This window comes from Hyla sarda, chromosome 10 (genome assembly GCF_029499605.1).
Source record: "Hyla sarda isolate aHylSar1 chromosome 10, aHylSar1.hap1, whole genome shotgun sequence".
In the NCBI taxonomy this organism is placed as follows: domain Eukaryota; kingdom Metazoa; phylum Chordata; class Amphibia; order Anura; family Hylidae; genus Hyla; species Hyla sarda.
In genome coordinates this window covers 103793729-103817822 of record NC_079198.1, presented here as the reverse complement: position 1 = coordinate 103817822, position 24094 = coordinate 103793729, and the positions used below count along the sequence as shown (strand labels likewise).

Here is a 24094-nt window from a genome sequence, read left to right as displayed (position 1 = left end):
TATTTTGCTGAAAGGCTTGTAGTAATCCCCAGAGGGCAGCGCAGGGGGAAACCACCTAATGACTAACGGTTCAGGCAGCATGAAAGTGACGACAAGTTTATTTATGACCAGACCAGTATAGGGAAGAGAGCAACACGTTTATACTAGAGGGAGACAGCTACCCTGTGTGTATGGCTGACTTGGGTAAATAGCCATCATTAGAAGTATTACCATCTCCTTGAACTGTAGTGATGAGATGTCCATCTAGGAAGATGTCTAGGTTGGATAGATAAGAAGAAGGTCCTCTGTCTACCACCACTTCATTCAGGACCTGCAATACCAAGGAAAGACAAGTTTAAAAAAAAAAAAAACATTTTAATATGGCAACAGCAAAAAAAAATAACTAAAAAATAAATAAATATATTTTTTTTAATAAATATATAGTGATCCCTCAACATACAATAGTATTGAAACCAGACTCAACATGCAATGCTACAGACAGTCCAGATCTGTGAAACGTGTCACAATTGGAGGAACTGACCAATCAGAATGGGCATTTTACTTGTAAATAACCTGTATTACTGAAGTGCATGCACTGACTGGCTGTCTGGTAGCGCCCCCTACAGTACAGGGAGGAACTACAAGTTCTGTACTACTCCTTACCTGTGCCAGGGTTAGTTGCTCCTTTGGACACCAAGTAAGGGGGGCTCCATTTGGGACACTGTGTGTACTGTATAGGACCCTGAAGAAGCTCCTGTCCTTTACATAAACCATTGTTTCCCAACCAGGGTGCCTCCAGCTGTTGCAAAACTACAACTCCCAGCATGCCCGGACAGCCAACGGCTGTCCGGGCATGCTGGGAGTTGTAGTTTTGCAACAGCTGGAGGCACCCTGGTTGGGAAACACTGACATATAAAGTAAGAAAAAGCTACTGGGAGCTGTAATCACTGTCTATGTAAGGACTTGCTTTATCTATATTAGTCATCTATTTATTTTTCTTTAATCCTCACTTTTTCCTATTTTTGGATGACATTTCGGGGGCTTCAGAACCAATTATCAGGTTTCCATAGAGTTAAGGTCTCAACATACAATGGTCGTCCTGGAACCAATTAATATTGTAACTTGAGGGACCACTATATTAATATATATATATATATATATATATATATATTTTTTTTTTTTATAATAAATAATATTTATAAATAATAAAAAATATTTATAAATAATTAATAAATAATATTAATAATAAATAATATGTATTCATAATAATAATAAAGAATATATATAAGCAGTGATACTGTAGTAACAATATATTATGAACAAAACTACGTCAATTACATTTTGAGATTCCATGAATTCTTTAAACAAAAAGGTAGAGATATCTACAATTACCACAGCAAAGGCAAAAAGCACTGATTCTCCCAGCAGAGAGAGTTATAAAAGAAAAGGTTATAAAGATGCATTACAGGTAAAATCTACTACACGGTGATCATGAACACGACCATCATCCTCAGGATAGACCATCAACAGGCCGGATCCAAGCACACACTATATGCAATTCTATTCTCTGCTGCCAAGCTGAGTGCTATAGAGAATTCCCAGAAGTCCCACAGACTTGCAATATAAATCTATAGGACTTTCAGCAATTCCGTATGGATGGAGTTTCCAGAAGTCTGTGCTTGGATTCTGCTCAAATGATAGGTACCCTTTAAAGGGGTTATCCAGGAAAAAAACATTTTTTTTATATAGATCAACTGGCTCCAGAAAGTTAAACAGATTTGTAAATTACTTCTATTAAAAAAAACTTAATCCTTTCAGTACTTATGAGCTTCTGAAGTTAAGGTTGTTCTTTTCTGCCTAAGTGATCTCTGATGACACGTGTCTCGGGAAATGCCCAGTTTAGAAGAGGTTTGCTACGGGGATTTGCTTCTAAACTGGGCGTTTCCCGAGACACGTGTCATCAGAGAGCACTTAGGCAGAAAAGAACAATCTTAACTTCAGAAGCTCATAAGTACTGAAAGGATTAAGATGTTTTAATAGAAGTAATTTACAAATCTGTTTAACTTTCTGAAGCCAGTTCATATATATATATATATATATATATATATATATATATATATAAAAAAGTTTTTTCCTGGAATACCCCTTTAAGTAACTACTGCTAAAATAGCCCACCTGATACTTTGTTTGCTTGACATGTTCCTTCTCTTGCTGGTTGACAATGAGACCGTTCTCTTCCATTCCATTCTGTACTATGGTCTTTTTCTCTCTGTGCTCCTTGTGCACCTTCACTTTTAGCCTGCTGCGGAGGACAAGTGCCGCATTACCTGCCCAAAGGCAAGTTTATATTAGATTTTACATTTAGTAACCAAACCAATCACTTTATATTTTAATATATAAATATGTATTTTCTTTGTTGGGCACACATGTTCTGGTTCCCCTGCATCAATCAAGTGAGCTGTCTCTACGCTTTCAGATGTTACGTTGTTCGTAGCAGGACGGCCATAAAGAGTGGGCGCTGCACCTAATAAACAGGGGGTCCCACCCAGGATAAGCTCCCTCTGTTAGGGAAGTCATCCAGAACATAAGATGTGCCCCACTGGAGGTATCATGGTAACATATGAGACTCCATGATGTAAAATTAAATCTAATTAGCAGTAATTGGCACGGATTTCTTTAAGAAGAGCAGACTGGCAGAGGCTTCTTTTTACCCTCTTGTGCTCAGACAAAGGGACATGCCACTTGTGCCCACCCCATTCAGTGGACGGTTCAGACAAAGGGACATGCCACTTGTGCCCACCCCATTCAGCGCGCATTCACTGGACGGTTCAGACACAAAGGCGATACAAGAAATTCACTTGCTGCTGAAGAGCTCTGTTGCCCGGGGTTTGACCTCAGCCATGTTCTTACCTTCTATAACCTGAGTGACTTGAGTCTGGAAGTTGTCAAAGCTAAAGGGGGTGAGAAACCCCAGTGATCCCAAGTGGAAAGCCATGACGGGAGGGACACTGTCCTATAGGAGAGAAAACAAAACATGGAAACCCCTTTAGAAATATGTGCGAGCAAACATTGAAGGACCAGGGATACAACTGAGAGGTCACTGACTAAATGAACAGATCAGAGATTCCTAGACAAACCTCAGAATAAAACAAGAGGGATAGATGTGGTATCCACTCCTTAAAGGGGTACTCCGGTGAAAAGCAATTATCCCCTATTGGAAGGATAGGAGATAAGATGTCTGATCGCGGGGGTCCACGCCGCTGGGGACCCCCTACGATCTCAGGCATGGCACCCCGGTCATCTGTGCATGCAGTGAACTCCGCTTCGTGCTGAATGACTGGCGACTACAGCCACCACGCCCCCTCCCATAGACATGAATGGAGGGGGCATTGTGTGATGTCACAAACACAGAAGCTCCAAGCTTCCGTGTTCCAGACGCCACCGCTGCCGGCCCAGTGGCGGGACCCCCGCGATCAGACATCTTATCCCCTATCCTTTGGATAGGGTATAAGATGTTTTTTGCTGGAGTACCCCTTTAAGAACACGTCTTTAAACATCAAAGCTCCTATGCCGTATTCTTTCAACTGAGAAAATTAAAAGTCAAATTTTCTCCTCCCCTCTTGTGGACCGCACCCCTTATATCTTGGCCTGTGTCTGTATTGCTGCATGTGAATGCAATAGCAGGCAAAATCCACAGACATGAGGGGCACTGTTTGTAGGAATAAAGCAGTCTCCTGAGCATTGCATACACATTAATGTTTGGCTTAGCTGAGCGTTATCTGTGCTCTGAATGGATAAAGAAGAGGTAAGCAGACTCCAGCCACACATCTGGTGCCGGTTTTCTCCCCAAAAAACAAAAAAAGGCCGGGCGGTTAAAAAAAATCAACCCCCAACACTCCCCCCAGAAATGGATATCAAGCTATGGTCTACGGGGAAGGAGGGGGTTAAGTTCATCCTTGAGGGTATCATGCGGGGGCCTTATAAGCCAAGCAATGCTCCACTGGGGGGGGAAAAAATTTGCAAACTAGCGCTACTCCTGGAGGGTGATAAGTCTGCTCTATGGTGCCACCTATTGGAAACAGCAGTCCTGCAATTCAATGGTTAAAAGTGGACCTCTCCCTGAAGACTTACCCAGACGGTATGTTCACACGGTAGGAAAAAGTGCAGCGGAAAACGCGGGGGCGAGCATTCAACATTTTTAAAAGTTCCACCGGGCGCTAGGACCGCTGGGAAATGCGCCGTCTCCTAGATGGCAATGAATTTCCAAGCAAAATCCACAGAAAGAATAGACCTATCTATTCATTGGCCCTCATTTACTATTGCAAACCCGACATGTTTCGTCAGGTTGTGCGTCAGGTTGTGCGCCAGATTCTGTCGCATTGCACCAGAAATTGTGTCTGCGCCAGAATTTGCGCCACAATTGAAAAAAAAAACCCTGACTAGCTCTCCATTTTGGTAAGAAAACCCGAAAAAGGGGCATGGCCGTTTGGGGGGGGGGGCGTGGTCACCGAAAAGGGGCGTTTTCCCGACATTGTCACAAAAATCCAACATATTTACTAAGGTTTTCACAGAAAATGTGGTGGATTTGAGCTGAGGAAAACCAGACAGATCAGAGCATGTGTAAAAAAAAAAAAGGAAAAAGTAGGGAAAGTAGAAAATGTAGAGAAACCTTAGTAAATACCATGGAAAATAAATTGTAGGGAATTAAAACCCACAAAGAAACCTACACAACACTCTTAGTAAATCAGGGCCATTCTGCGGATGCCGGAATCAGGATTTCCGTGGAAATTTCCACCATGTGTACAGTGAAGGAGAATCCCACTGAAATCAATGGGACTTTGCTTTAGCAGAATATCCGTGCGGAATATTCCCCCTAATGAAAATATGCCCCTAGTGCAGTATTATCCAGCCAGTGTGCCTCCAGATGTTGCAAAACTACAACTCCCAACATGCCCGGACAGCCAACGGCTGTCCGGGCATGTTGGGAGTTGTAGTTTTGCAACATCTGGGAGACCCACAGTTTGGGGCCCACTGACATAGGATATAAGTGGGGTCTACATTTGGGGTTTTGAACCTTTTGTTTGTTTTTATATAAGGAGGTATGCTAACAGCATCCCTGTTAAACCAAACCTACTGGGTGGAGGTCCCATTACAAGAACCATAATAGTTGATCACGTTTTGTACAGACAATTAAAACACGTGGCCAGAACTGACCTGGAAAAGTGAGGATGCGTACAGCAAGGTCCCATCTCCTCCGAGGCAAATGATGAAGTCAATCTGGTTGGATATGTCATCAAAATCTGGTAAATGATTAAACGTTCAGATGAGTATTCAGGAAGTCCCTCTGATTCTTTATTATATCAGGGAAGTATATAGCAGAAATGAAGAGCTGGGTGTGGAGGTATATACAATGCACAAAATAGGAGTGTTCTCCGGGGCCTCCACTATGAACCAGTCTAACAAGACATCTGTTTGCCAAATAGAGTAAGAGAGACCAAACCCAAAGAATCACAGCCCAATGTACAGTGCAACTTACACCCTCCTTACAAATATCACTCGTCCGGGGACTCATGAAGTTGTATATATCCCGTTATCTTTCTAGACCCCAGGGATTGTCCACTACAAGTAAAAAGCGTCTGCTGTTCCCCCATAACAGAGCCATGTTTGTCAAGAGGCAGTGTCTTCCATTACAGCTCATTTCCCATTCAAGTTAATGCAGCAGAACTGCAATACCAGACACAGTCCATGGACTGGTGTGGCACTATTTTGGAAGAACAGCAGACCCTTTTTTTCTACCATATACCCCATTTAACCAAAAAGCAAAGTGGACTCATGTTAAGGTTTTTTTTTTTCGTTGTTGTTGTTTCATACTAGTTATGGTGCAAAAACACTTTCTCCATAGGTGTTTATTAAAAATGTTGCTTTGTTTTATTTATGGAGTTTATACTCAGGTCAGTGCCTGTCCATTCTTTATTGGATTGCTATACAGTGACCCACCCGACATACGATAATTTCAACATGCGATGGTCTCTCAGAGGCCATAACATGTTGAAGGCAGCATCAACATACGATGCTTTTGTATGTCGGGGCCATCGCATAAACGGCTATCCGGCAACGCTGACTGCTTTAGCTGCCACCGGATAGCCATTTACGGTGCCCCGTGTGGTCCGCTGACGATCACTTACCTGTCCTCGGGGCTCCGGAGCGTCCTCTTCGGGATCTCCTCCATAGTCGGCGCTCTCCATCGTCGTCATCACGTCGCCGCGCACGCCGTCCCGTCATCCAATAGGAGTGGCGTGCATAGTGACGTGATGACGGAAACGTGAGAGCGACGATCCCGGGCAGCAGAGACGTTTTGGAGCATCGGGGACACCCGTGGTGACAGCGATGGAGGGCGACATCCAGGACAGCGGTGACGGTCCGGAGCGGCAGGGACAGGTGAGTACAACTTCCTATTCTTTACATTGCACGGATCCCTCAACATACGATGGTTTCAACAAACGATAGTTCATTTGGAACGGATTACCATCGTATGTTGAGGGACCACTGTACTTTTATTATACATGGTGTGGAGAGATGCTGGAGCTTTTATTGTCCTAAGGTGTCGGCTGCTGTTCACTGACTTTCACCATATACCCAATTCAGTTGTTTTCTTGTTGAGGTTTTTATACATTCTACTGTGTTCGGTCCATGCAGTCCTGCCTCTCCGGCACATAATCTGATTGTCTGCCATTGTCTTTATATTGAGGTGTGACTTTATCCATGTGCGGAAACTGCTCATGTTTATACATTGAGTGTATGGCTGATGGTTGTTATTTTTTCAATAAAACAAATTAAAAAAAAATAAAAAAATGTTGCTTAGTTTCTTTTCTCCGTCATGTAGGTTTTCACATATAGTTAAAGGAGAGCTGCAGTGTAAGACACTTATCCCCTATACGTAGGATGGGGGATAAGTGTCTGATCGCAGGGGTCTGAACGCTGGGACCTCACGGGATCTCTTGTACGGGGCACTGGCTCTGCTGCAGCCCTCACGTGCAGGAGTCGCCCCAGTGGTCGGACCCTCCCGCGATCAGACACAACCCCTATCTTGCAGATAGGAGATACGTTTCTAACACTGCAGATCTCCTTTAAGCAAAAAATAAAAGCAGCTCAGCTCACCACCCAGTGTGAACATGTTTCCAACTGTAGACGGAGTCCAAGGGGAGGGGATCATCCCTTACAAACAGTGAATAAGAAAGAAAGGGCATCCAGCTCTACCACAAGGTAAGTAATTCACCTAATCTGAATTGTATACCTTGTGGAAGAGCTGGACGCCCTTTCCTTCCTATTCATTCCACATGTAGTGCAAGCTGATGTGTCCTATTCCCAGTAAACTCCCTCAGAGAAGCTGCCTGATTGCTTGGACTCCAACCCTCATTTCTCCTCACCTGAACAATATTCCGCAGAAGAGAAACTAAGCTAATTTTTTAATAAAGACCTATATAGGATTTTTTGTTTTGTTTTGCACATTAATAAAATAATTATTGTAAGTATAAATAAGAAAAGCAGCAATCAAAGTTCACAGCCGTAAAGCACCGTCCGGGTGGGCAGTACTTTTCTACAATCATAGTGGACATTTTTTGAATCACTAAACAGGTGCACGTAAACCATGTTGGAAATACTATTGTAAACTGGAGCAGCAGGTTCTATTACATTATATTTAGGCTCCATCATCATCTCTAAACAAAGCATTATCAAAGTCTATACTAGAGATTGACTTTTGGAGACCAATTGCTATGGCTGCGGGATTTTTAGATTATCCGTTTTAACTCGTCATAGCCCGTTATTAATATCGTACCTTATTGGTGACTGGAGAAGAAAAACGGTACATGCCATATTTTTCTCCGTTATTATTAACTGGTTATGACGGGTTAAAACAGATCACGTAAAAATCCCATAGACTTTAATGAGATTTTGTAATGCCCGTTTAATGGCTGTTTTTTAAGGGTTTACATAACAGAACGTTATAACAGCTCTTTAAAACAGAAGAGCTTTATAGTGTGAAAGCAGCCTATGACATCAGGTCTAGTCGACACCGCATTCCAATGTCTAAAATATGGATATGGGGTTGTGCAAGTTGCAGATAGGTGCATTATATATTAGAATCTACTCAGCCAATATTATTCTATATGATAAAAGGCTATGAGCTCATGTATGTTGCAGATGCTTTCAGGGGACCGCAGAGATTTTTAAAGAACACATAAAAAAATAGGCAGGATCCCTTCCCCTTATAATCTCCTCCTTTATCTTCTTTGAAAAATAAATCAAGAACCTTTCTATATGTAATTTGGAGATCGTTCTCCCTCCTTCCCACTTTTACAATCCTGTGTCTGGCTATAAGGAAACAGGCTGCAGAAGGAGCCTCCCCCCACTGCTTTGTCTGCAATAGAAGACACAATGTTAATCCCTGCCCACAAGGCCAAGCCCCGCCCCCTTAACCCACTGTCAGCTAGAAAAGAAGAGCTTAATCCATGAGCTCCCTGTAGGATTTCTACAGGACAGTTTGTTTTAGGAACATAAAGTACAGTAACCCCCTGACATGCGATGGCCCCGACATATGATCAAATCGACATACGATGGCCTCTCAGAGGCCATCGCATGTCGATGTCAGCATCGACATACGATGCTTTTATATGTCGGGGCCATCGCATTAAGTGCTATACGACAGCGCAAAATGCTTAAGCCGCTGTCGGATAGCAGTTTAAGCATCCCGTTCAGGTTCTCTTACCTATCCCCGCTGCTCCGGGTCCACTTCGCGATCCTCCAGCGTCTTCTGCATCTTCTCCGGGGTCCGGGCCTCGCTTTCCGGCATCGTTATTATATCCTGCGCATGCCGTGCCGATGCAGCAACGTAATAACGTCACCAGAAAGCGAGGCCCGGACACCGGAGAAGATGCGAAAGAAGCCAGAGGATCCCGAAGAAGACGCCGGAGCAGCGGGACAGCATCGGGAGCGGTGAGGATGCGGTCCGGAGCGGCGAGGACAGGTGAGTATTAAATGCACTTTTTACATTGAACGAATCCCTCAACATACGATGGATTCGACAAACGATGGGTCGTTTGGAACGAATTACCATCGTATGTTGAGGGACCACTGTATTGCTGTACACGGACCAACATTGTGGGCAGTATGGTGGCTCAGTGGTTAACACTGTTGACTTGCAGCACTGGGGTCCTAGGTTTAAATCCCATCACGGACAACATGCAATGAGTTTGTATGTTCTCCCTGTGTTCATGTGGGGGTACTCTGGTTTCCTCACACTCTCTGATAGGTGAATTTAGATTGTGTCCCACCAATAGGGACAGAGACCAATTTGCACATTGCTGCGGAATCTACGTGCGCAGTATAAAAAATGATGTATCTGCAGTTTACCTGTATCATTCATTTCTACATTCTGTGCTCTTTTAAAACACAAACTCCCAAACAAGTGCTGTAAATTAAGGCTGGAAATTCACCATTCCAAGATGTGATTCAGTGTTGCAACGGTAACGTGGGTCGGTTCATAGCAGCCACATAAATACATAACCGGATTTCACACAGATCAGGAGATTTGGCAGAGTTTAGTCAACATTCAAGCCAGATATTTATACAGCAACAAGTAAACAGATCTGCAGGTGAATACCTTCTCTAAAGGTGCAAAACTTCTTTTTGACTGGTCCAAAATTGTCATCATTCATGATGGCTGGGTCCTCCAGGACCTTCTTCTCCACATAAACTATCATATTTTTCTCCTAAAAAAAAAAAAGAAGAAAAAAGAAGCAGGAGTTAAAACTGAGCACAGAAACAGACCCTACGGGGCTATATGAGACCTTCACAGACTGGTATTTGCTTAGTGTGAATAGAGGCACAAATATTTGTCTAGCAATTCCAAGAAAATCATCCCCCTGGCTGCAAATATGCCCTTGTACTGTCTAAAAAGTACTACTGCAATAGTACCACCCCCACCAACTGAGAAAAATGCAAAGGGATAGGTATACTTCCTAAAACTACTTTTGACCTGCATACGTCAGATTGGAAAACACTTGTGTGGGTCAAAACATAGAAAAAAATATAAACATAAGTGGAATATAAAGAATATACAACATAAAGAATTCTATGCCATATTATATATATATATATATATATATATATATATATATATATATATATATATAATATATATATATATATAATATATATATATAATATATATATATAATATATATATATATATATATAATATATATATATATATAATATATATATATAATATATATATATATTATATATATATATAAATATATATATATTATATATATATATTATATATATATATATTATATATATAAATATATATATAATATATATATATTATATATATATATATATATATATATATATATATATATATATATATTACACACACACACACCTACACCATTTTTTTTATAGAATGTATTCCTTTATCTTAAATATATATATATTTATTTTATTTTTTTTACACCATGTCCTCCGCGACCACAGTTGCTATTTGTGAAGTGACTTTCTGCTCTAGCTTATAAACCCTGCGGAGAGCAACCTGAGCTGAGCAACAGACTAAGTTAAATTACAGGTTGTATTTCCCTGAAATTTTTCTAGAAAATGAAGTATTTCTCACAGAAAAGGATTGCAGTAACACATGTTTTGCTATACACATGTTTATTCCCTTTGTGTGTATTGGAACTAAACCAAAAAAGGAGGAAGAAAAGCAGATTGGACATAATGTCACCAAACTCCAAAAATGGGCTGGACAAAATGATTGGCACCCTTTCAAAATTGTGGAAAAAGAAGATTGTTTCAAGCATGTGATGCTCCTTTAAACTCACCTGGGGCAAGTAACAGGTGTGGGCAATATAAAAATCACACCTGAAAGCAGATAAAAAGGAGAGAAGTTCACTTATTCTTTGCAGTGTGTGTCTGTGTGTGCCACACTAAGCATGGACAACAGAAAGAGAAGAAGAGAACTGTCTGAGGACTTGAGAACCAAAATTGTGGAAAAATATCAACAATCTCAAGGTTACAAGTCCATCTCCAAAGATCTAGATTTGCCTTTGTCCACAGTGTGCAACATTATCAAGAAGTTTGCAACCCATGGCACTGTAGCCAATCTCCCTGGGTGTGGAAGGAAGAGAAAAATTGATGAAAGGTGTCAACTCAGGATAGTCCGGATGGTGGATAAGCAGCCCCAAACAAGTTCCAAATATATTCAAGCTGTCCTGCAGGCTCAGGGAGCATCAGTGTCAGCGCTAACTATCCGTTGACATTTAAATGAAATGAAATGCTATGGCAGGAGACCCAGGAGGACCCCACTGCTTACACAGAGACATAAAAAGGCAAGACTACATTTTGCCAAAATGAACTTGAGTAAGCCAAAATCCTTCTGGGAAGATGTCTTGTGGACAGATGAGACCAAGACAGACAGCTTTTTGGTAAAGCACATCATTCTACTGTTTACTGAAAACGGAATGAGGCCTACAAAGAAAAGAACACAGTACCTACAGTGAAATATGGTGGAGGATCAACAATGTTTTGGGGCTGTCTTGCTGCCTCTGGCACTGGGGGCCTTTAATGTGTACAAGACATCATGAAATCTGAGGATTACCAACGGATTTTGGGTCGCACTGTACAGCCCAGTGTCAGAAAGCTGGGTTTGCATCCGAGATCTTGGGTCTTCCAGCAGGACAATGACTCCAAACATACGTCAAAAAGCCCCCAGAAATGGATGGCAACAAAGCGCTGGAGAGTCCTGAAGTGGCAGCAATGAGTCCAGATCTAAATCCCATTGATCACCTGTGGAGAGATCTTAAAATTGCTGTTGGGAAAAGGCGCCTTCCAATAAGAGAGACCTGGAGCAGTTTGCAAAGGAAGAGTGGTCCAACATTCCGGCTGAGAGGTGTAAGAAGCTTATTGATGGTTATAGGAAGCGACTGATTTCAGTAATTTTTTTCCCAAAGGGTGTGCAACCAAATATTAAGTTATGGGTGCCAATCATTTTGTCCAGCCCATTTTTGGAGTTAGGTGTGACATTATGTCCAATCTGCTTTTTTTCCTCCCTTTTTTGGTTTAGTTCCAATACACACAAAGGGAATAAACATGTGTATAGCATAACAGGTGGTACTGCAATCCTTTTCTGTGAGAAATACTTCATTTTCTTAAAACATTTCAGGGGTGCCAACATTTACGGCCATGATTGTACAACTCCCAGCATGCCCAGACGGCCAACGGCTGTCTGGGCAGGCTGGGAGTTGTAGTTTTGCAACAGCTGGAGGCACCCTGGTTGGGAAACACTGTTGTAGGTGCTATGTGCAATGACAACCCTCCAGCATCAGTCCCCACTTACCTCCATAAGGAACACACACAGCTCCTTGAAGGGCTGCAGCAGACTGGCATCTCTGACCTTCTTGATCACCAGCACACTTTTAGGCGGCTTGTTCCATGTTAGTAGCTGACTTGCAGGGTCCTGGATATGCCTAAAAATTCAAAATATAGAAAGAAAGGACAATTAGAAATTTGTGAAATATCCCACACTACAAAACCTTTACCATTTGCTTCTCCAGAACCTGCTCAGTAAGACTACGACACATATACCAACACTCCAAGGAACCGAACACTGTAGAAAATTCCATTGTAAGTGGCAAAGCACCTGGAGTGGTCACCGCACAAGGACGTCACTAGTCTTAAGAAGAGGTCGGAGCACTTTGCAGACAGGTAGATGGCAAACATGTTGGTCGGGTAAGTAGTGGCAAAGCCTCGGCACAATATGTGGTCTGCAGTATTGTAGATCTGCTCAGAAGATTACTTTTTCCTAGACACGAGGAGGATATTAGAATGGAAAGGAGCTGCTAATGCAACCGGCAAAAGTGATGTGTGTCTAGGGGCTCATATCGAATCCGTAAAGTGGTCCGTTCACTGGATGACTCCGGGAACCAATCAGGAACAACATGATAATACTGTCGAAATTTAAGACATCAACGTAAAGGCGATGAGGGGTGACGAAGAACCAGAATATGGGATGAGCACTTACCCTTAATGACCTGGAAAGGAGGAGATGTCCTTATTGTGCACTAGATGACATCCAGTAATGGTCGCTCATAGATACTGTCTCTACAGGTATTGTAAATCAGCACTGCCATGGAGTCTGACTGCTAGGACCATCACAGTCCCTAGGAAAAATGGGGCTGCAAAGCCAGGTAAGTGCAACACCCCTTTTGGACTTTGCGCTTTACTCACATCACCGATCTACATTCCGGGGGAGATTTATCAAAACCTGTGCAGAGGAAAAGTTGCCCAGTTGCCCATAGCAACCAATCAGATCGCTTCTTTCATTTCGCAGAGGCCTTGTTAAGAATGAAAGAAGCGATCTGATTGGTTGCTATGGGCAACTGGGCAACTTTTCCTCTGGACGGGTTTTGATAAATCTCCCCCATCTATGTTTTCTAGGAGAGCTGAACAGAAACGAAGGGGCAGCCGTATGAAGGGGTTAAGCCGTACCCCGGACCCCCCCCACCAGTCAAAATGTCTGACATGTCGTTTTTTTTTGTTTTTTTTTACTAATATAATCCATCAGTCCAATTAGGATTTTTCTACCTTTTTTTATTACAGAAGTTTCGGAACCTGGACAGGAAAACGCAGCAGGAGACAGTTTCCTATTTGGTGTCTGGACCAATTCGGCGCCTACAATGACACCCCTTGAAAAACAATGGGATCAGTGCTAGCATCAGGTAAGCTGAGCCCGGATCTGGGGTCTAAAAGTACGAAGACCCCCCTTACATTCTGCTAGGATAGGATCATTTAAAATCGGTGGTCTCCGAACAGTAGACCTCCAGAGGTTGCAAAACTACAACTACCAGCGTGCCTGGACAGCCAACGGCTGTCCGGGCACGCTGGTAGTTGTAGTTTTGCAACATCTGGAGGTCTACGTTTTGGAGATCTTGGATCTACATGTTACGCAAGCTATAAACATAACATCGTCAATTCGAGCTATATCTGCCAAAAAGTCGGCCATTTTTGTCAGGTATGTTTGTCCCCAATAGGACGACAAGCTTAGATCAGTACTCTGCAACTAGAGATGAGCGAACTTACAGTAAATTCGATTCGTCACAAACTTCTCGGCTCGGCAGTTGATGACTTTTCCTGCATAAATTAGTTCAGCTTTCCAGTGCTCCGGTGGGCTGGAAAAGGTGGATACAGTCCTAGGAAAGAGTCTCCTAGGACTGTATCCACCTTTTCCAGCCCACCAAAGCTGAACTAATTTATGCAGGATAAATCCTCAACTGCCGAGCCGAGAAGTTTGTGACGAATCGAATTTACTGTAAGTTCGCTCATCTCTATCTGCAACCTTGGGGCTCTCCAGCTGTTGTAAAACTGCAACTCCCATCATGACATAACAGCTGTGGGCATGTTGGGAGTCATAGTTCCACAACAGCTGGAGAGCCACAGGTGGCAGAACACTGGACTAGATCATTAGGACAACAGCAGCATTAAAGGGGTACTCCGGTGGAAAACACTTTTTTTTTTTTTTTTTAAATCAACTGGTGCCAGAAAGTTAAACAGATTTGTAAATTACTTCTGTTAGAAAATCTTTATCCTTCCAGTACTTATTAGCAGCTGTATGCTACAGAGGAAATTCTTTTTTAAATTTATTTTTTGTCTTGTCCACAGTGCTCTCTGCTGACACCTCTGTCCGTGTCAGGAACTGTCCAGAGCAGCATAGGCTTGCTATGGGGATTTTCTCCTGCTGTGGACAGTTCCCGACACGGACAGAGGTGTCAGAAGAGAGCACTGTGAACAAGACAAAAAAAATTCAAAAAGAATTTCCTCTGTAGCATACAGCTGCTAAAAAGTACTGGAAGGGTAAAGATTTTTTAATAGAAGTAATTTACAAATCTGTTTACCTTTTTGGCACCAGTTGATTGAAAAAAAATAAAAATAAATAAAAAAATTAAAGTTTTCCACCGGAGTACCCCTTTAAAAGTAACGTCCCCATATCATTGTACGTGAAGCATCACAATACAGTTGAGCTATAATCTTACTGCTGTGTCATGCCTGTACAGAATCTTTTATTGTACTCTAGTATTTGGCTTCCTTGTTGGTTTATGGCCGCTATGACTTCACATCTACAAATACATGCCATCGCCGGTATATACACAATCTCTGCTATCTCTCAAGGTCCATGGCAAAAATTAGCTAAATGTTAAAGGGGTATTCCAGGAAAAAAAAAATAATAATTATATCAACTGGCTCCAGAATGTTAAACAGATTTGTAAATTACTTCTATTAAAAAAATCTTAATCCTTCCAATAATTATCAGCTGCTGAAGTTGAGTTGTTCTTTTCTGTCTGGCAACAGTGTTCTCTGCTGACATCTCTGCTTGTCTCGGGAACTGCACAGAGTAGAAGAGGTTTGCTATGGGTATTTGCTTCTACTCTGGACAGGACCCGAGACAGCTGTCATCAGAGAGCACTTAGACAGAAAAGAACAACTCAACTGCAGCAGCTCATAAGTACTGAAAGGATTAAGATTTTTTAATAGAAGTAATTTACAAATCTGTTTATCTTTCTGGAGGCAGTTGATATATATAAAAAAATTTTTTTTTACCTGGATAACCCCTTTAACAAAATTGACTGGCGTATGGTTAAAGTGTACCTTTCGTCAACAAAAACGTTTTATATAAGGTAGATAATATCATTATATGTGTATTTGTAATATACAATGGTTAAAAATTGTGTATATTTTTGGGTGAAAAAAATGCTGTCCCTGCAGCTATTGTCTGTGTGTCTCTCTGAGGAGACCAAATACAGGAAGTGAGGGCGAGACAAGCAGGGATCTGTGCAGACTCCTGGCTTGTCAATCATCCTGATGTATGAGCCAGGAACATGTTATAGAGCCTCAGTGCACACTATCCTGCTTTTTCTTAGTGCACAGAACCCTGCTTGTCCACCCTCACTTCCTGTATTTGGACTCCTCAGAGAGACACACAGGCAATAGCTGCAGGGACAAAAATATACATATCTTTTTAACCAATGTATATTACATATTATATAATGTAGATAATACAATTTTATATATAAGTTTTTGTTGACAACAGGTACACTATAAGGTGTAGGTGTCATTTCCAAATACTTCTAAAGTTTTGTTTGGTGAGGGTCTGGGTGCCAAGACCCCTACTGTTTGCCAAAACAAAGGGGCAGCCGTGTCAAGCAGAGTTCTGTGGCTGTAATCGGGTGTGTTTGGTTCTTGAAGGGGGTCAGCATGTAACATAGTAACATAGTTCATAAGGTTGAAAAAAGACCAGAGTCCATCAAGTTCAACCTGTATCCCTAATGAGTCCCTACTGAGTTTATCCAGAGGAAGGAAAAAAAAAACTCATACAAGAGGTAAAAATTCCTTCCCGACTCAAAATATGGCATCAGAATAGATCTCTGGATCAACCTTCTGTCCCTATAGATCTAGAATCCATAACCTGTAATGTTATTATTCTCCAAAAATGCATCCAGACCCCTTTTAAATTCTTTTACAGAGTTCACCATGATCACTGCTCTTACAGTAAAGAACCCCCATCTGTGCTGGTGTAGAAACCTTCTTTCCTCTAGATGTAGAGGATGCCCCCTTGTTATAGATACAGTCCTGGGTATAAATAGATAATGGGAGAGATCTCTGTACTGTCACCTGATATATTTATACATAGTTATTAGGTCTCCTCTAAGCCTTCTTTTTTCTAAACTAAATAACCCTAATTCTGATAATCTTTCTGGGTACTGTAGTCCTCCCATTCCCCGTATTACTCTGGTTGCCCGTCTTTGAACCCTCCCCAGCTCCACTATATCTTTCTTATACACTGGTGCCCAGTACTGTACACAGTATTCCATGTGTGGTCTGACTAGTGATTTATACAGCGGTAGAATTATTTCCTTGTTGTGGGCATCTATGCCCCTATTGATGGACCCCATGATTTTATTTGCCTTGGCAGCAGCTGCCCCACACTGGTCACTACAGGTAAATATACTGTTAACTAAGACTCCCAAGTCCTTTTCCACATCAGTCGTCCCAAGTGTTCTCCCATTTAATACATAATCCCAGCCCGGATTTTTCCTCCCCATGTGCATTACCTTACATTTATCAGTGTTGAACCTCATCTGCCACTTCCCAGCCCAGACCTCCAACCTATCCAGATCCATTTGTAACAGTGCACTGTCCTCTATAGTGTTATCTACTATGAACAGTGCACTGTCCTCTATAGTGTTGACCGCTTTACAGAGTTTAGTATCAACTGCAAAGATTCCTACTTTACTATTCAACCTCTCTACAAGGTCATTAATAAATAAATTAAATATAACAGGACCCAAGACTGACCCCTGTGGTCCCACTAGTAACAGTCACCCAATCAGAATAAGTACCATTAATAACCAGCCTCTGTTTCCTATCACTGAGCCAGGAGTGCAGCAGGCTTCACGTTGCATGAAAAATTTGCACTGAAGATAAATTTGCCCCCTTAAGGCACATTCACACAGCAGAATATCCGCCTTGAAAGGTTCTGGGCGGACATTCTGTTTGTGCAGTTGGCAACACATCAGTTAGCGCTGGGACCATCTCCGTAGACGGCAATGCATGTTCGAGAGGATTCAGCTAAAAGAATAAACATGGAGGAGAGGAGCCAATCACAGCCACAAGGGTCACAGTATTCAGCTGGGCACTTTTGCCCAGTCATTCCAGCAATCATTATGGGGTTTGCCACCTGGATTTCCACTGTTTGAAACTTTAGATACATTTTAAAGGGGAACTTCATTGCTACACATCTTATCCCCTACACAAAGGATCGGGGTTAAGATGTCCGAACGCGGGGGTCCGGCCGCTGGGACCCTACAATCTCTGTGCAGACTAGCGAATAAAATGTCTAGAAACAGAGTACCCCTTTAAGGGTAGGGTCACATATGCCACATTTTGCTGCCCATTGAATTTAAACCTCTGTTCACACTACATTTGAGGGGTCTGTGTTGGTGTTTGCAGTGTTAAACTATTCCAACCTACTTTGCAGGCATGTCTATAGGACAGTGTTTCCCAACCAGGGTGCCTCCAGCTGTTGCAAAACTACATCTCCCAGCATGGCCAGACAGACTTTGGCTGTCCGGGCATGCTGGGAGTTGTAGTTTTGCAACAGCTGGAGGCACCCTGGTTAGGAAACACTGTCCTGTAGGATATAACAACAGGACTAATGTAGATCAAAAGAGGAACAGGTTAAGCTGGCGTGAGCATCAATACTTTTTAATTCACTATATTGTGAATATACCTAGTTGACCATGCTTTTCAATATAGGGGGTTAAAAGTGTGAACAGTGCTTAATAAAGCTGTTCTTTATAGATCTGAGTGCTGGGAAATCTCACCACATTACCAGACAGCTCTGCCATTCAGGGCACCGGGAAAGCTGGCAGACAATCCATAATGCTTGTTACTCAGCTTTCCCAGTGTAATAGAGGCCTGTTCTGGATATGACATTAAGTATCATTGTCACGGATATTGTTGGTGTAAGACAAAAGGCAGATATGAAGGAGACCTGTATACATAGGATTAAACAGCTGCACTTCATGTCAGCACCAGCAGCGGCTCAGTGTCAGGAGCAGACGCAGAAGCACGCCGCAGTATGGTTGTGATACAACAAACAACTGATATAGAGAGATTTCCAATACAATTTTCTTCAGTAATGGTCTGCCGCCTGCTGCTTCCCAGCTGCTGAAGGAGATCTACCACCTGCTGCTTCCCAGCTGCTGAAGGAGATCTACCGCTTGCACACCTATAACAGTACATGCACTAACATCCATATAATCTGCTCTATACTACAGGAAACTATATAAAGAGTCTTGGGGAGAACATTCTGCAGTTTGCCTGCTGCCCTGCACCCCTGACCCCCAGGGGACCCTATCCTTCATTTCCTTATTTCCCTCACAATGTTAATGTATTTTTTTGTCCTGCAAAAAAAGCTTCTTTGAAATGAATGGTTGTTACCTTGTATGACATATACATACAGAAGTTTACCGCATTTTGGTTAAGCGAAATTATCAATAGGATTCCTAACCAGTACGGTAATTGAAATGTCTTAGACGGACTAGAATAAACTTATATTTTTGAGTAGAGATATGTTTGGCATAAGTTGTGTAATGTCATATAAAACAGGACAGTAACAAGAAAATAAAGATTATGGTGACACACACAAGTTTACACACAAATGTTAGGATCCGTTCACACTATGGTACAAGCTTCCTGCCAACGGCTGTTTGGGCATGCTGGGAGTTGTAGTATTTCAACAGCTGGAGGCACACTGGCATCTACAAAATAGTATTCCCACCCACTATGTTTTCCCTTGCCTGACCACTAAGCTTAATAATTAAATAATATATAATGATGATGATAAAATAATAATAATTAATAATAAATAAATATTTCTATAAAAAATAAAAATAAACACACACACACACACACACACACACACCATTGATAAATTGCCCCCCTAAATCTCAGACTTTTAGGAAAGAAAAAACTTTATAGAACAAACTGAAATTCCCTTGCTGACCCAGTGGAGTGAGAGCAGCTTATAACTCTGCACACACCTGTAGGGCTCTCTCCTCACCCTTACCCTGTAAATCTCAAGTCCTATAATAATCCCATCATAAAAATACTTTAAATTAAGTTACAAAAATATATATAAGTTGTTGTGACCCCAAGGAATCTTCTATCAATAAATAAATCATAGTACACAATGCAAACCATTACATACGCTCAGCTCTGCTACATCTGCAGAACAGAAGGGTGCACCACCGCTGTGTAATGGGACGAGCTGCTCAGAACCGGCTCTTCTGTGCATAAACACACACAATCCCAACAACGTTCTGTCCCGGCAGCGTGCACATCCAGACATGGCAGATAAAACAGCACAATCCACACCAAAAGCAGAGAGCGTAAAACAAAAAATAAATAAATAAAAATAAATAAATCTCATGACGAATCTATGAGAAGAATAGAGAGGAAAAAAAAACACTGAACGGCAAACAACACATACACACAAAAGTATACAAACATTGCTGCCCATCCCTTTTCAGTAGTAGAAATTCTGGTGAAATCAGATGTTCTCTAACAACTGCAGAATAAGCAGAGCCGAGGCAGCGGGGACACATGCTTGGAAAGCTGCCCTGGTATCTGTGTATTCCGTTTCAATTCAACAAAGTTTGCTCACATTTTGTACTTATTCATGCTGATAAAGCACAACCACCCCCACCGTACCCTGAGGCGCAACAGAGGGGGGCGCGGAATGGAGATACTGACCACTGGGAGGTATGCCGGGGAAGGTTTCGAGGCTTCGTGTTGTCAAAAATCTTCATGGTGCCTTGCATAAATCACAGAAGGGGTCGATCTAGAAGCTCCCGGTGATGATGTTATTGGCAGGACGACATCGTAGAAGAGATCGGAATGGATGAATAATAATAGAGAAGCAGGATGGGGGGGGGGTTAGACGTCTTGACGTCTTTTCTGTGCCGATGTCAATTACAGATCAAGTCATTTCTAAGACGGAACTCGATGCGGTCTTCTATCTCGGGGGGCTTAAGTGAAACCAGCTTTCACGTGTTGCTAAATGGTTGCAGCACAGGCAAAGTTTGCTGGGTCTTCTCCGTCCAGAGTTCTGCCATTCCACTTACAAGGCAAGGGATGGGAGGGGGGTATAGGCTGCTCCTTGTGCAAAAAAAATTATTCCTTGGAGAAGTCAATGAGTCTCTGCTCAAAGGTACAAAGTGGCTTCTCACGAAAGCTCAGCAAGTTTATAGGAGGAGGTAGTCAGACAATGCAGGAGGAGGGAGGGGGAGGCGGGAAGGTTTCAGGAGGGCTTGTCCAGGTATTAGAATGGCAGGCAGCCACGGCACGGCCTCTTAAGACATGCTGACATGATTACATAATGCTGATCCTGCCCCATCGGAGGAGGACGGCTTTTTCGATCAGGTGGAGGGGAGGAGATGTACTCACTGTATAAACACATCCTCACTTCCTGGTGTCATCTGTCCGATCAGCCATGGTAATATGAACTCCGTCCTCCATCCCTCACACCTGTAAGGCCTCCTCCGAAGCAACCTGTAACCTATTTCAGGTTAGTTCTGGAGAACTACAACTCCCAGCATATGCTTACAAGCTAGTGAGTCGCAGGCTGCAGGGAACATGCATGTATTTTTCCCATTCATGTTCAGGACCTTGGCAGATGAGCTTACAATCATCTTAAAAGGGGTACTCCCCTGGAAAACTTTTTTTTTTTTCAGTCAACTGGTGCCAGAAAGTTAAACAGATTTGTAAATTACTTAACAAATCTTAAAGGGGTTATCCAGAATTTATATATATAATAATTATAAATTATAAATTATAAATTATAATAATATATAATATATATATATATATATATAAATATATATATATATATATATATATATATATATATATATATATATATATATAAATATATATATATATATATATATATATATATAATAATAAATATATATATATATATAATAATAATAAATATATATATATATATAATAATAATAAATATATATATATATATATATAATAATAATAAATATATATATATATATATATATATATATAATAATAATAAATATATATATATATAATAATATATATAATAATAATAAATATATATATATAATAATATATATATAATAATATATATATATTAATATATATATATATATATATATATATAATAATATATATATAATAATATATATATATAATAATATATATATAATAATATATATATAATAATATATATATATAATAATATATATATAATAATAATATATATATATATATATATATATATATATATATATATAATAATATATATATAATAATATATATATATATAATAATATAATAATATATATATATATATATATATATATATATATATATATATATATATATATATATATATATATAATAATATCTCTCTCTCTCTCTCTCTCTCTCTCTCAACTGGCTCCAGAAAGTTAAACAGATTTGTAAATTACTTCTATTAAAAAATCTTAATCCTTTAAGTACTTATGAGCTTCTGAAGTTAAGGTTGTCCTCTCTGGTGACACCTGTCTCGGGAAACGCCCAGTTTAGAAGCAAATTCCCATAGCAAACCTCTTCTAAAATGGGCGTTTCCCGAGACAGGTGTCATCAGCGAGCACTTAGACCGAAAAGAACAACCTTAACTTCAGAAGCTCATAAGTACTGAAAGGATTAAGATTGGTTAATAGAAGTAATTTACAAATCTGTTTAACTTTCTGGAGCCAGTTGATATATATAAAAAAGTTTTTTCCTGGAATACCCCTTTAATCCTTCCAGTACTTATCAACTGCTGTATAGTCCACAGGAAGTTCTTTTCTTTTTGAATTTCCTTTCAGTCTGACCACAGTGCTCTCTGCTGACACCTCTGTCCATGTCAGGAACTGTCTAGAGTAGGAGCAAATGCCCATAGAAACTAGACCTATCATGCTCTGAACAGTTCCTGAGATGGACAGAGGTGTCAGCAGAGAGCACTGTGGTCAGACAGAAAGGAAATTCAAGAAGAAAAGAACTTCCTGTGGATCATACAGCAGCTGATAAGTACTGGAAGGATTAAGATTTTTTAACAGAAGTAATTTACAAATCTGTGTAACTTTCTGGCACCATTTGATTTATTTAAAAAAAAATAATAATAATAATAATTAATAATAATAATAATTTCCAGTGGAGTACCCCTTTAAGCATAGATGTTTGGAGACCAGCTACAGGGGTGACATCAACTTCTCTTTATTGGAAGTTACTATAAGTCTATGTTCACATGTTGCAATTTCATCACACTACAGCCTAGGCCTCCAGATGTTGCAAAACTACAACTCCCAGCATGCCCGGACAGCCAACGGCTGTCCGGGCATGCTGGGAGTTGAAGTTTTGCAACATCTGGAGGTGTACAGTTTGGAGTCTACTGTACTAAAGTAAAATGTAAAAATGCATTTTGTTTTATATTTAAAAAAAAAAAATATTAGATATATATATATATTTTTTTTTTATTGCTTAAGCAGAAACACAATGTCACAAGCAGTAAACACTGCCTTAGACTGGGTTCATTACATCATTTGTTTTTGTATTTTTATTTTTTTATTCTTTTTAAAAACTTTTTTTTTTTTTTTTTTTTTGGGGGGGGGGGGGGGGGGGGGCATGCATTTATTTTTTTACCACATATTGCTGCAATTTTGCAACGCGCTACTGGCAACCGGTTTTAAAATCTGTCTAGACTACATCGCCAATATCCGTATTGCGAAACGGCAGCTATCTGCTGTAAAAATGCATGCGGCTTTTACAAATGCTAAAAAAATTAAATAAAAAAATAAAAAAGTTAATTAAAATTAAAAAAAAATAAAGTAAGTAATTGGGATACAAATAGAAGTAAAGGAGAAGCTTTCTAGAAGATCCCATTGTTGGGCGTCATGATTCCCACACGTCATTTCTATACTGGTATAACTGAGGATTTTCCCACTGGAATTCCAGGAATGTATGATGTGCGGAAGGAACCATATATTTTACTGAGATCATCATTATGGCGCAATTCTGGATACTTTCATGAGGTTAATCAAAGACACAAGTCCCTCCTGTTTGACCAGTTATACTGCTGTGTTGGTCCAGAAGAAGGCAAAACAGCCCTTTTGATGCAAGGGACAATCTCCACATATTAAAGGGGTACTCCGGTGGAATATATATATATATATATATATATATATATATATATATATATATATATATATTTATTTTTTTTTTAAATCAACTGTTGCCAGAAAGTTAAACAGATTTGTAAATTACTTCTATTAAAAAAATCTTTACCCTTCCAGTACTTTTTAGCAGATGTATGCTTCATAGGAAATTCTTTTCTTTTAGCATTTTTTTTCTGTCTTGTCCACAGTGCTCCCTGCTGACACCTCTGTCCGTGTCAGGAACTGTCCAGAGCAGGAGAAAATCCCCATTGCAAACCTATGCT

The 24094-nt window shown here is 40.5% G+C and overlaps 1 protein-coding gene across 4 annotated transcripts in view; it reads right to left on the bottom strand.

Annotated features, from left to right (window-relative positions):
- The window catches only part of NADK (NAD kinase), a 98907-nt gene that overhangs the window by 5616 nt on the left and 69197 nt on the right, over positions 1 to 24094 (bottom strand). For 2 of the 4 annotated variants that reach the window (XM_056542732.1, XM_056542733.1), the window contains exons 4-9: positions 12377 to 12506; positions 9641 to 9749; positions 5194 to 5279; positions 2890 to 2992; positions 2155 to 2306; positions 211 to 310 (exon numbers count right to left, since the gene is read on the bottom strand). In XM_056542732.1, coding sequence (XP_056398707.1) covers positions 211 to 310; positions 2155 to 2306; positions 2890 to 2992; positions 5194 to 5279; positions 9641 to 9749; positions 12377 to 12506 — 680 coding nt within the window. Of the gene's footprint in view, positions 1 to 210; positions 311 to 2154; positions 2307 to 2889; positions 2993 to 5193; positions 5280 to 9640; positions 9750 to 12376; positions 12507 to 20086; positions 20122 to 20349; positions 20823 to 24094 lie in introns of those variants that run through there. The other 2 variants (XM_056542734.1, XM_056542735.1) reach the window with 2 other exon arrangements.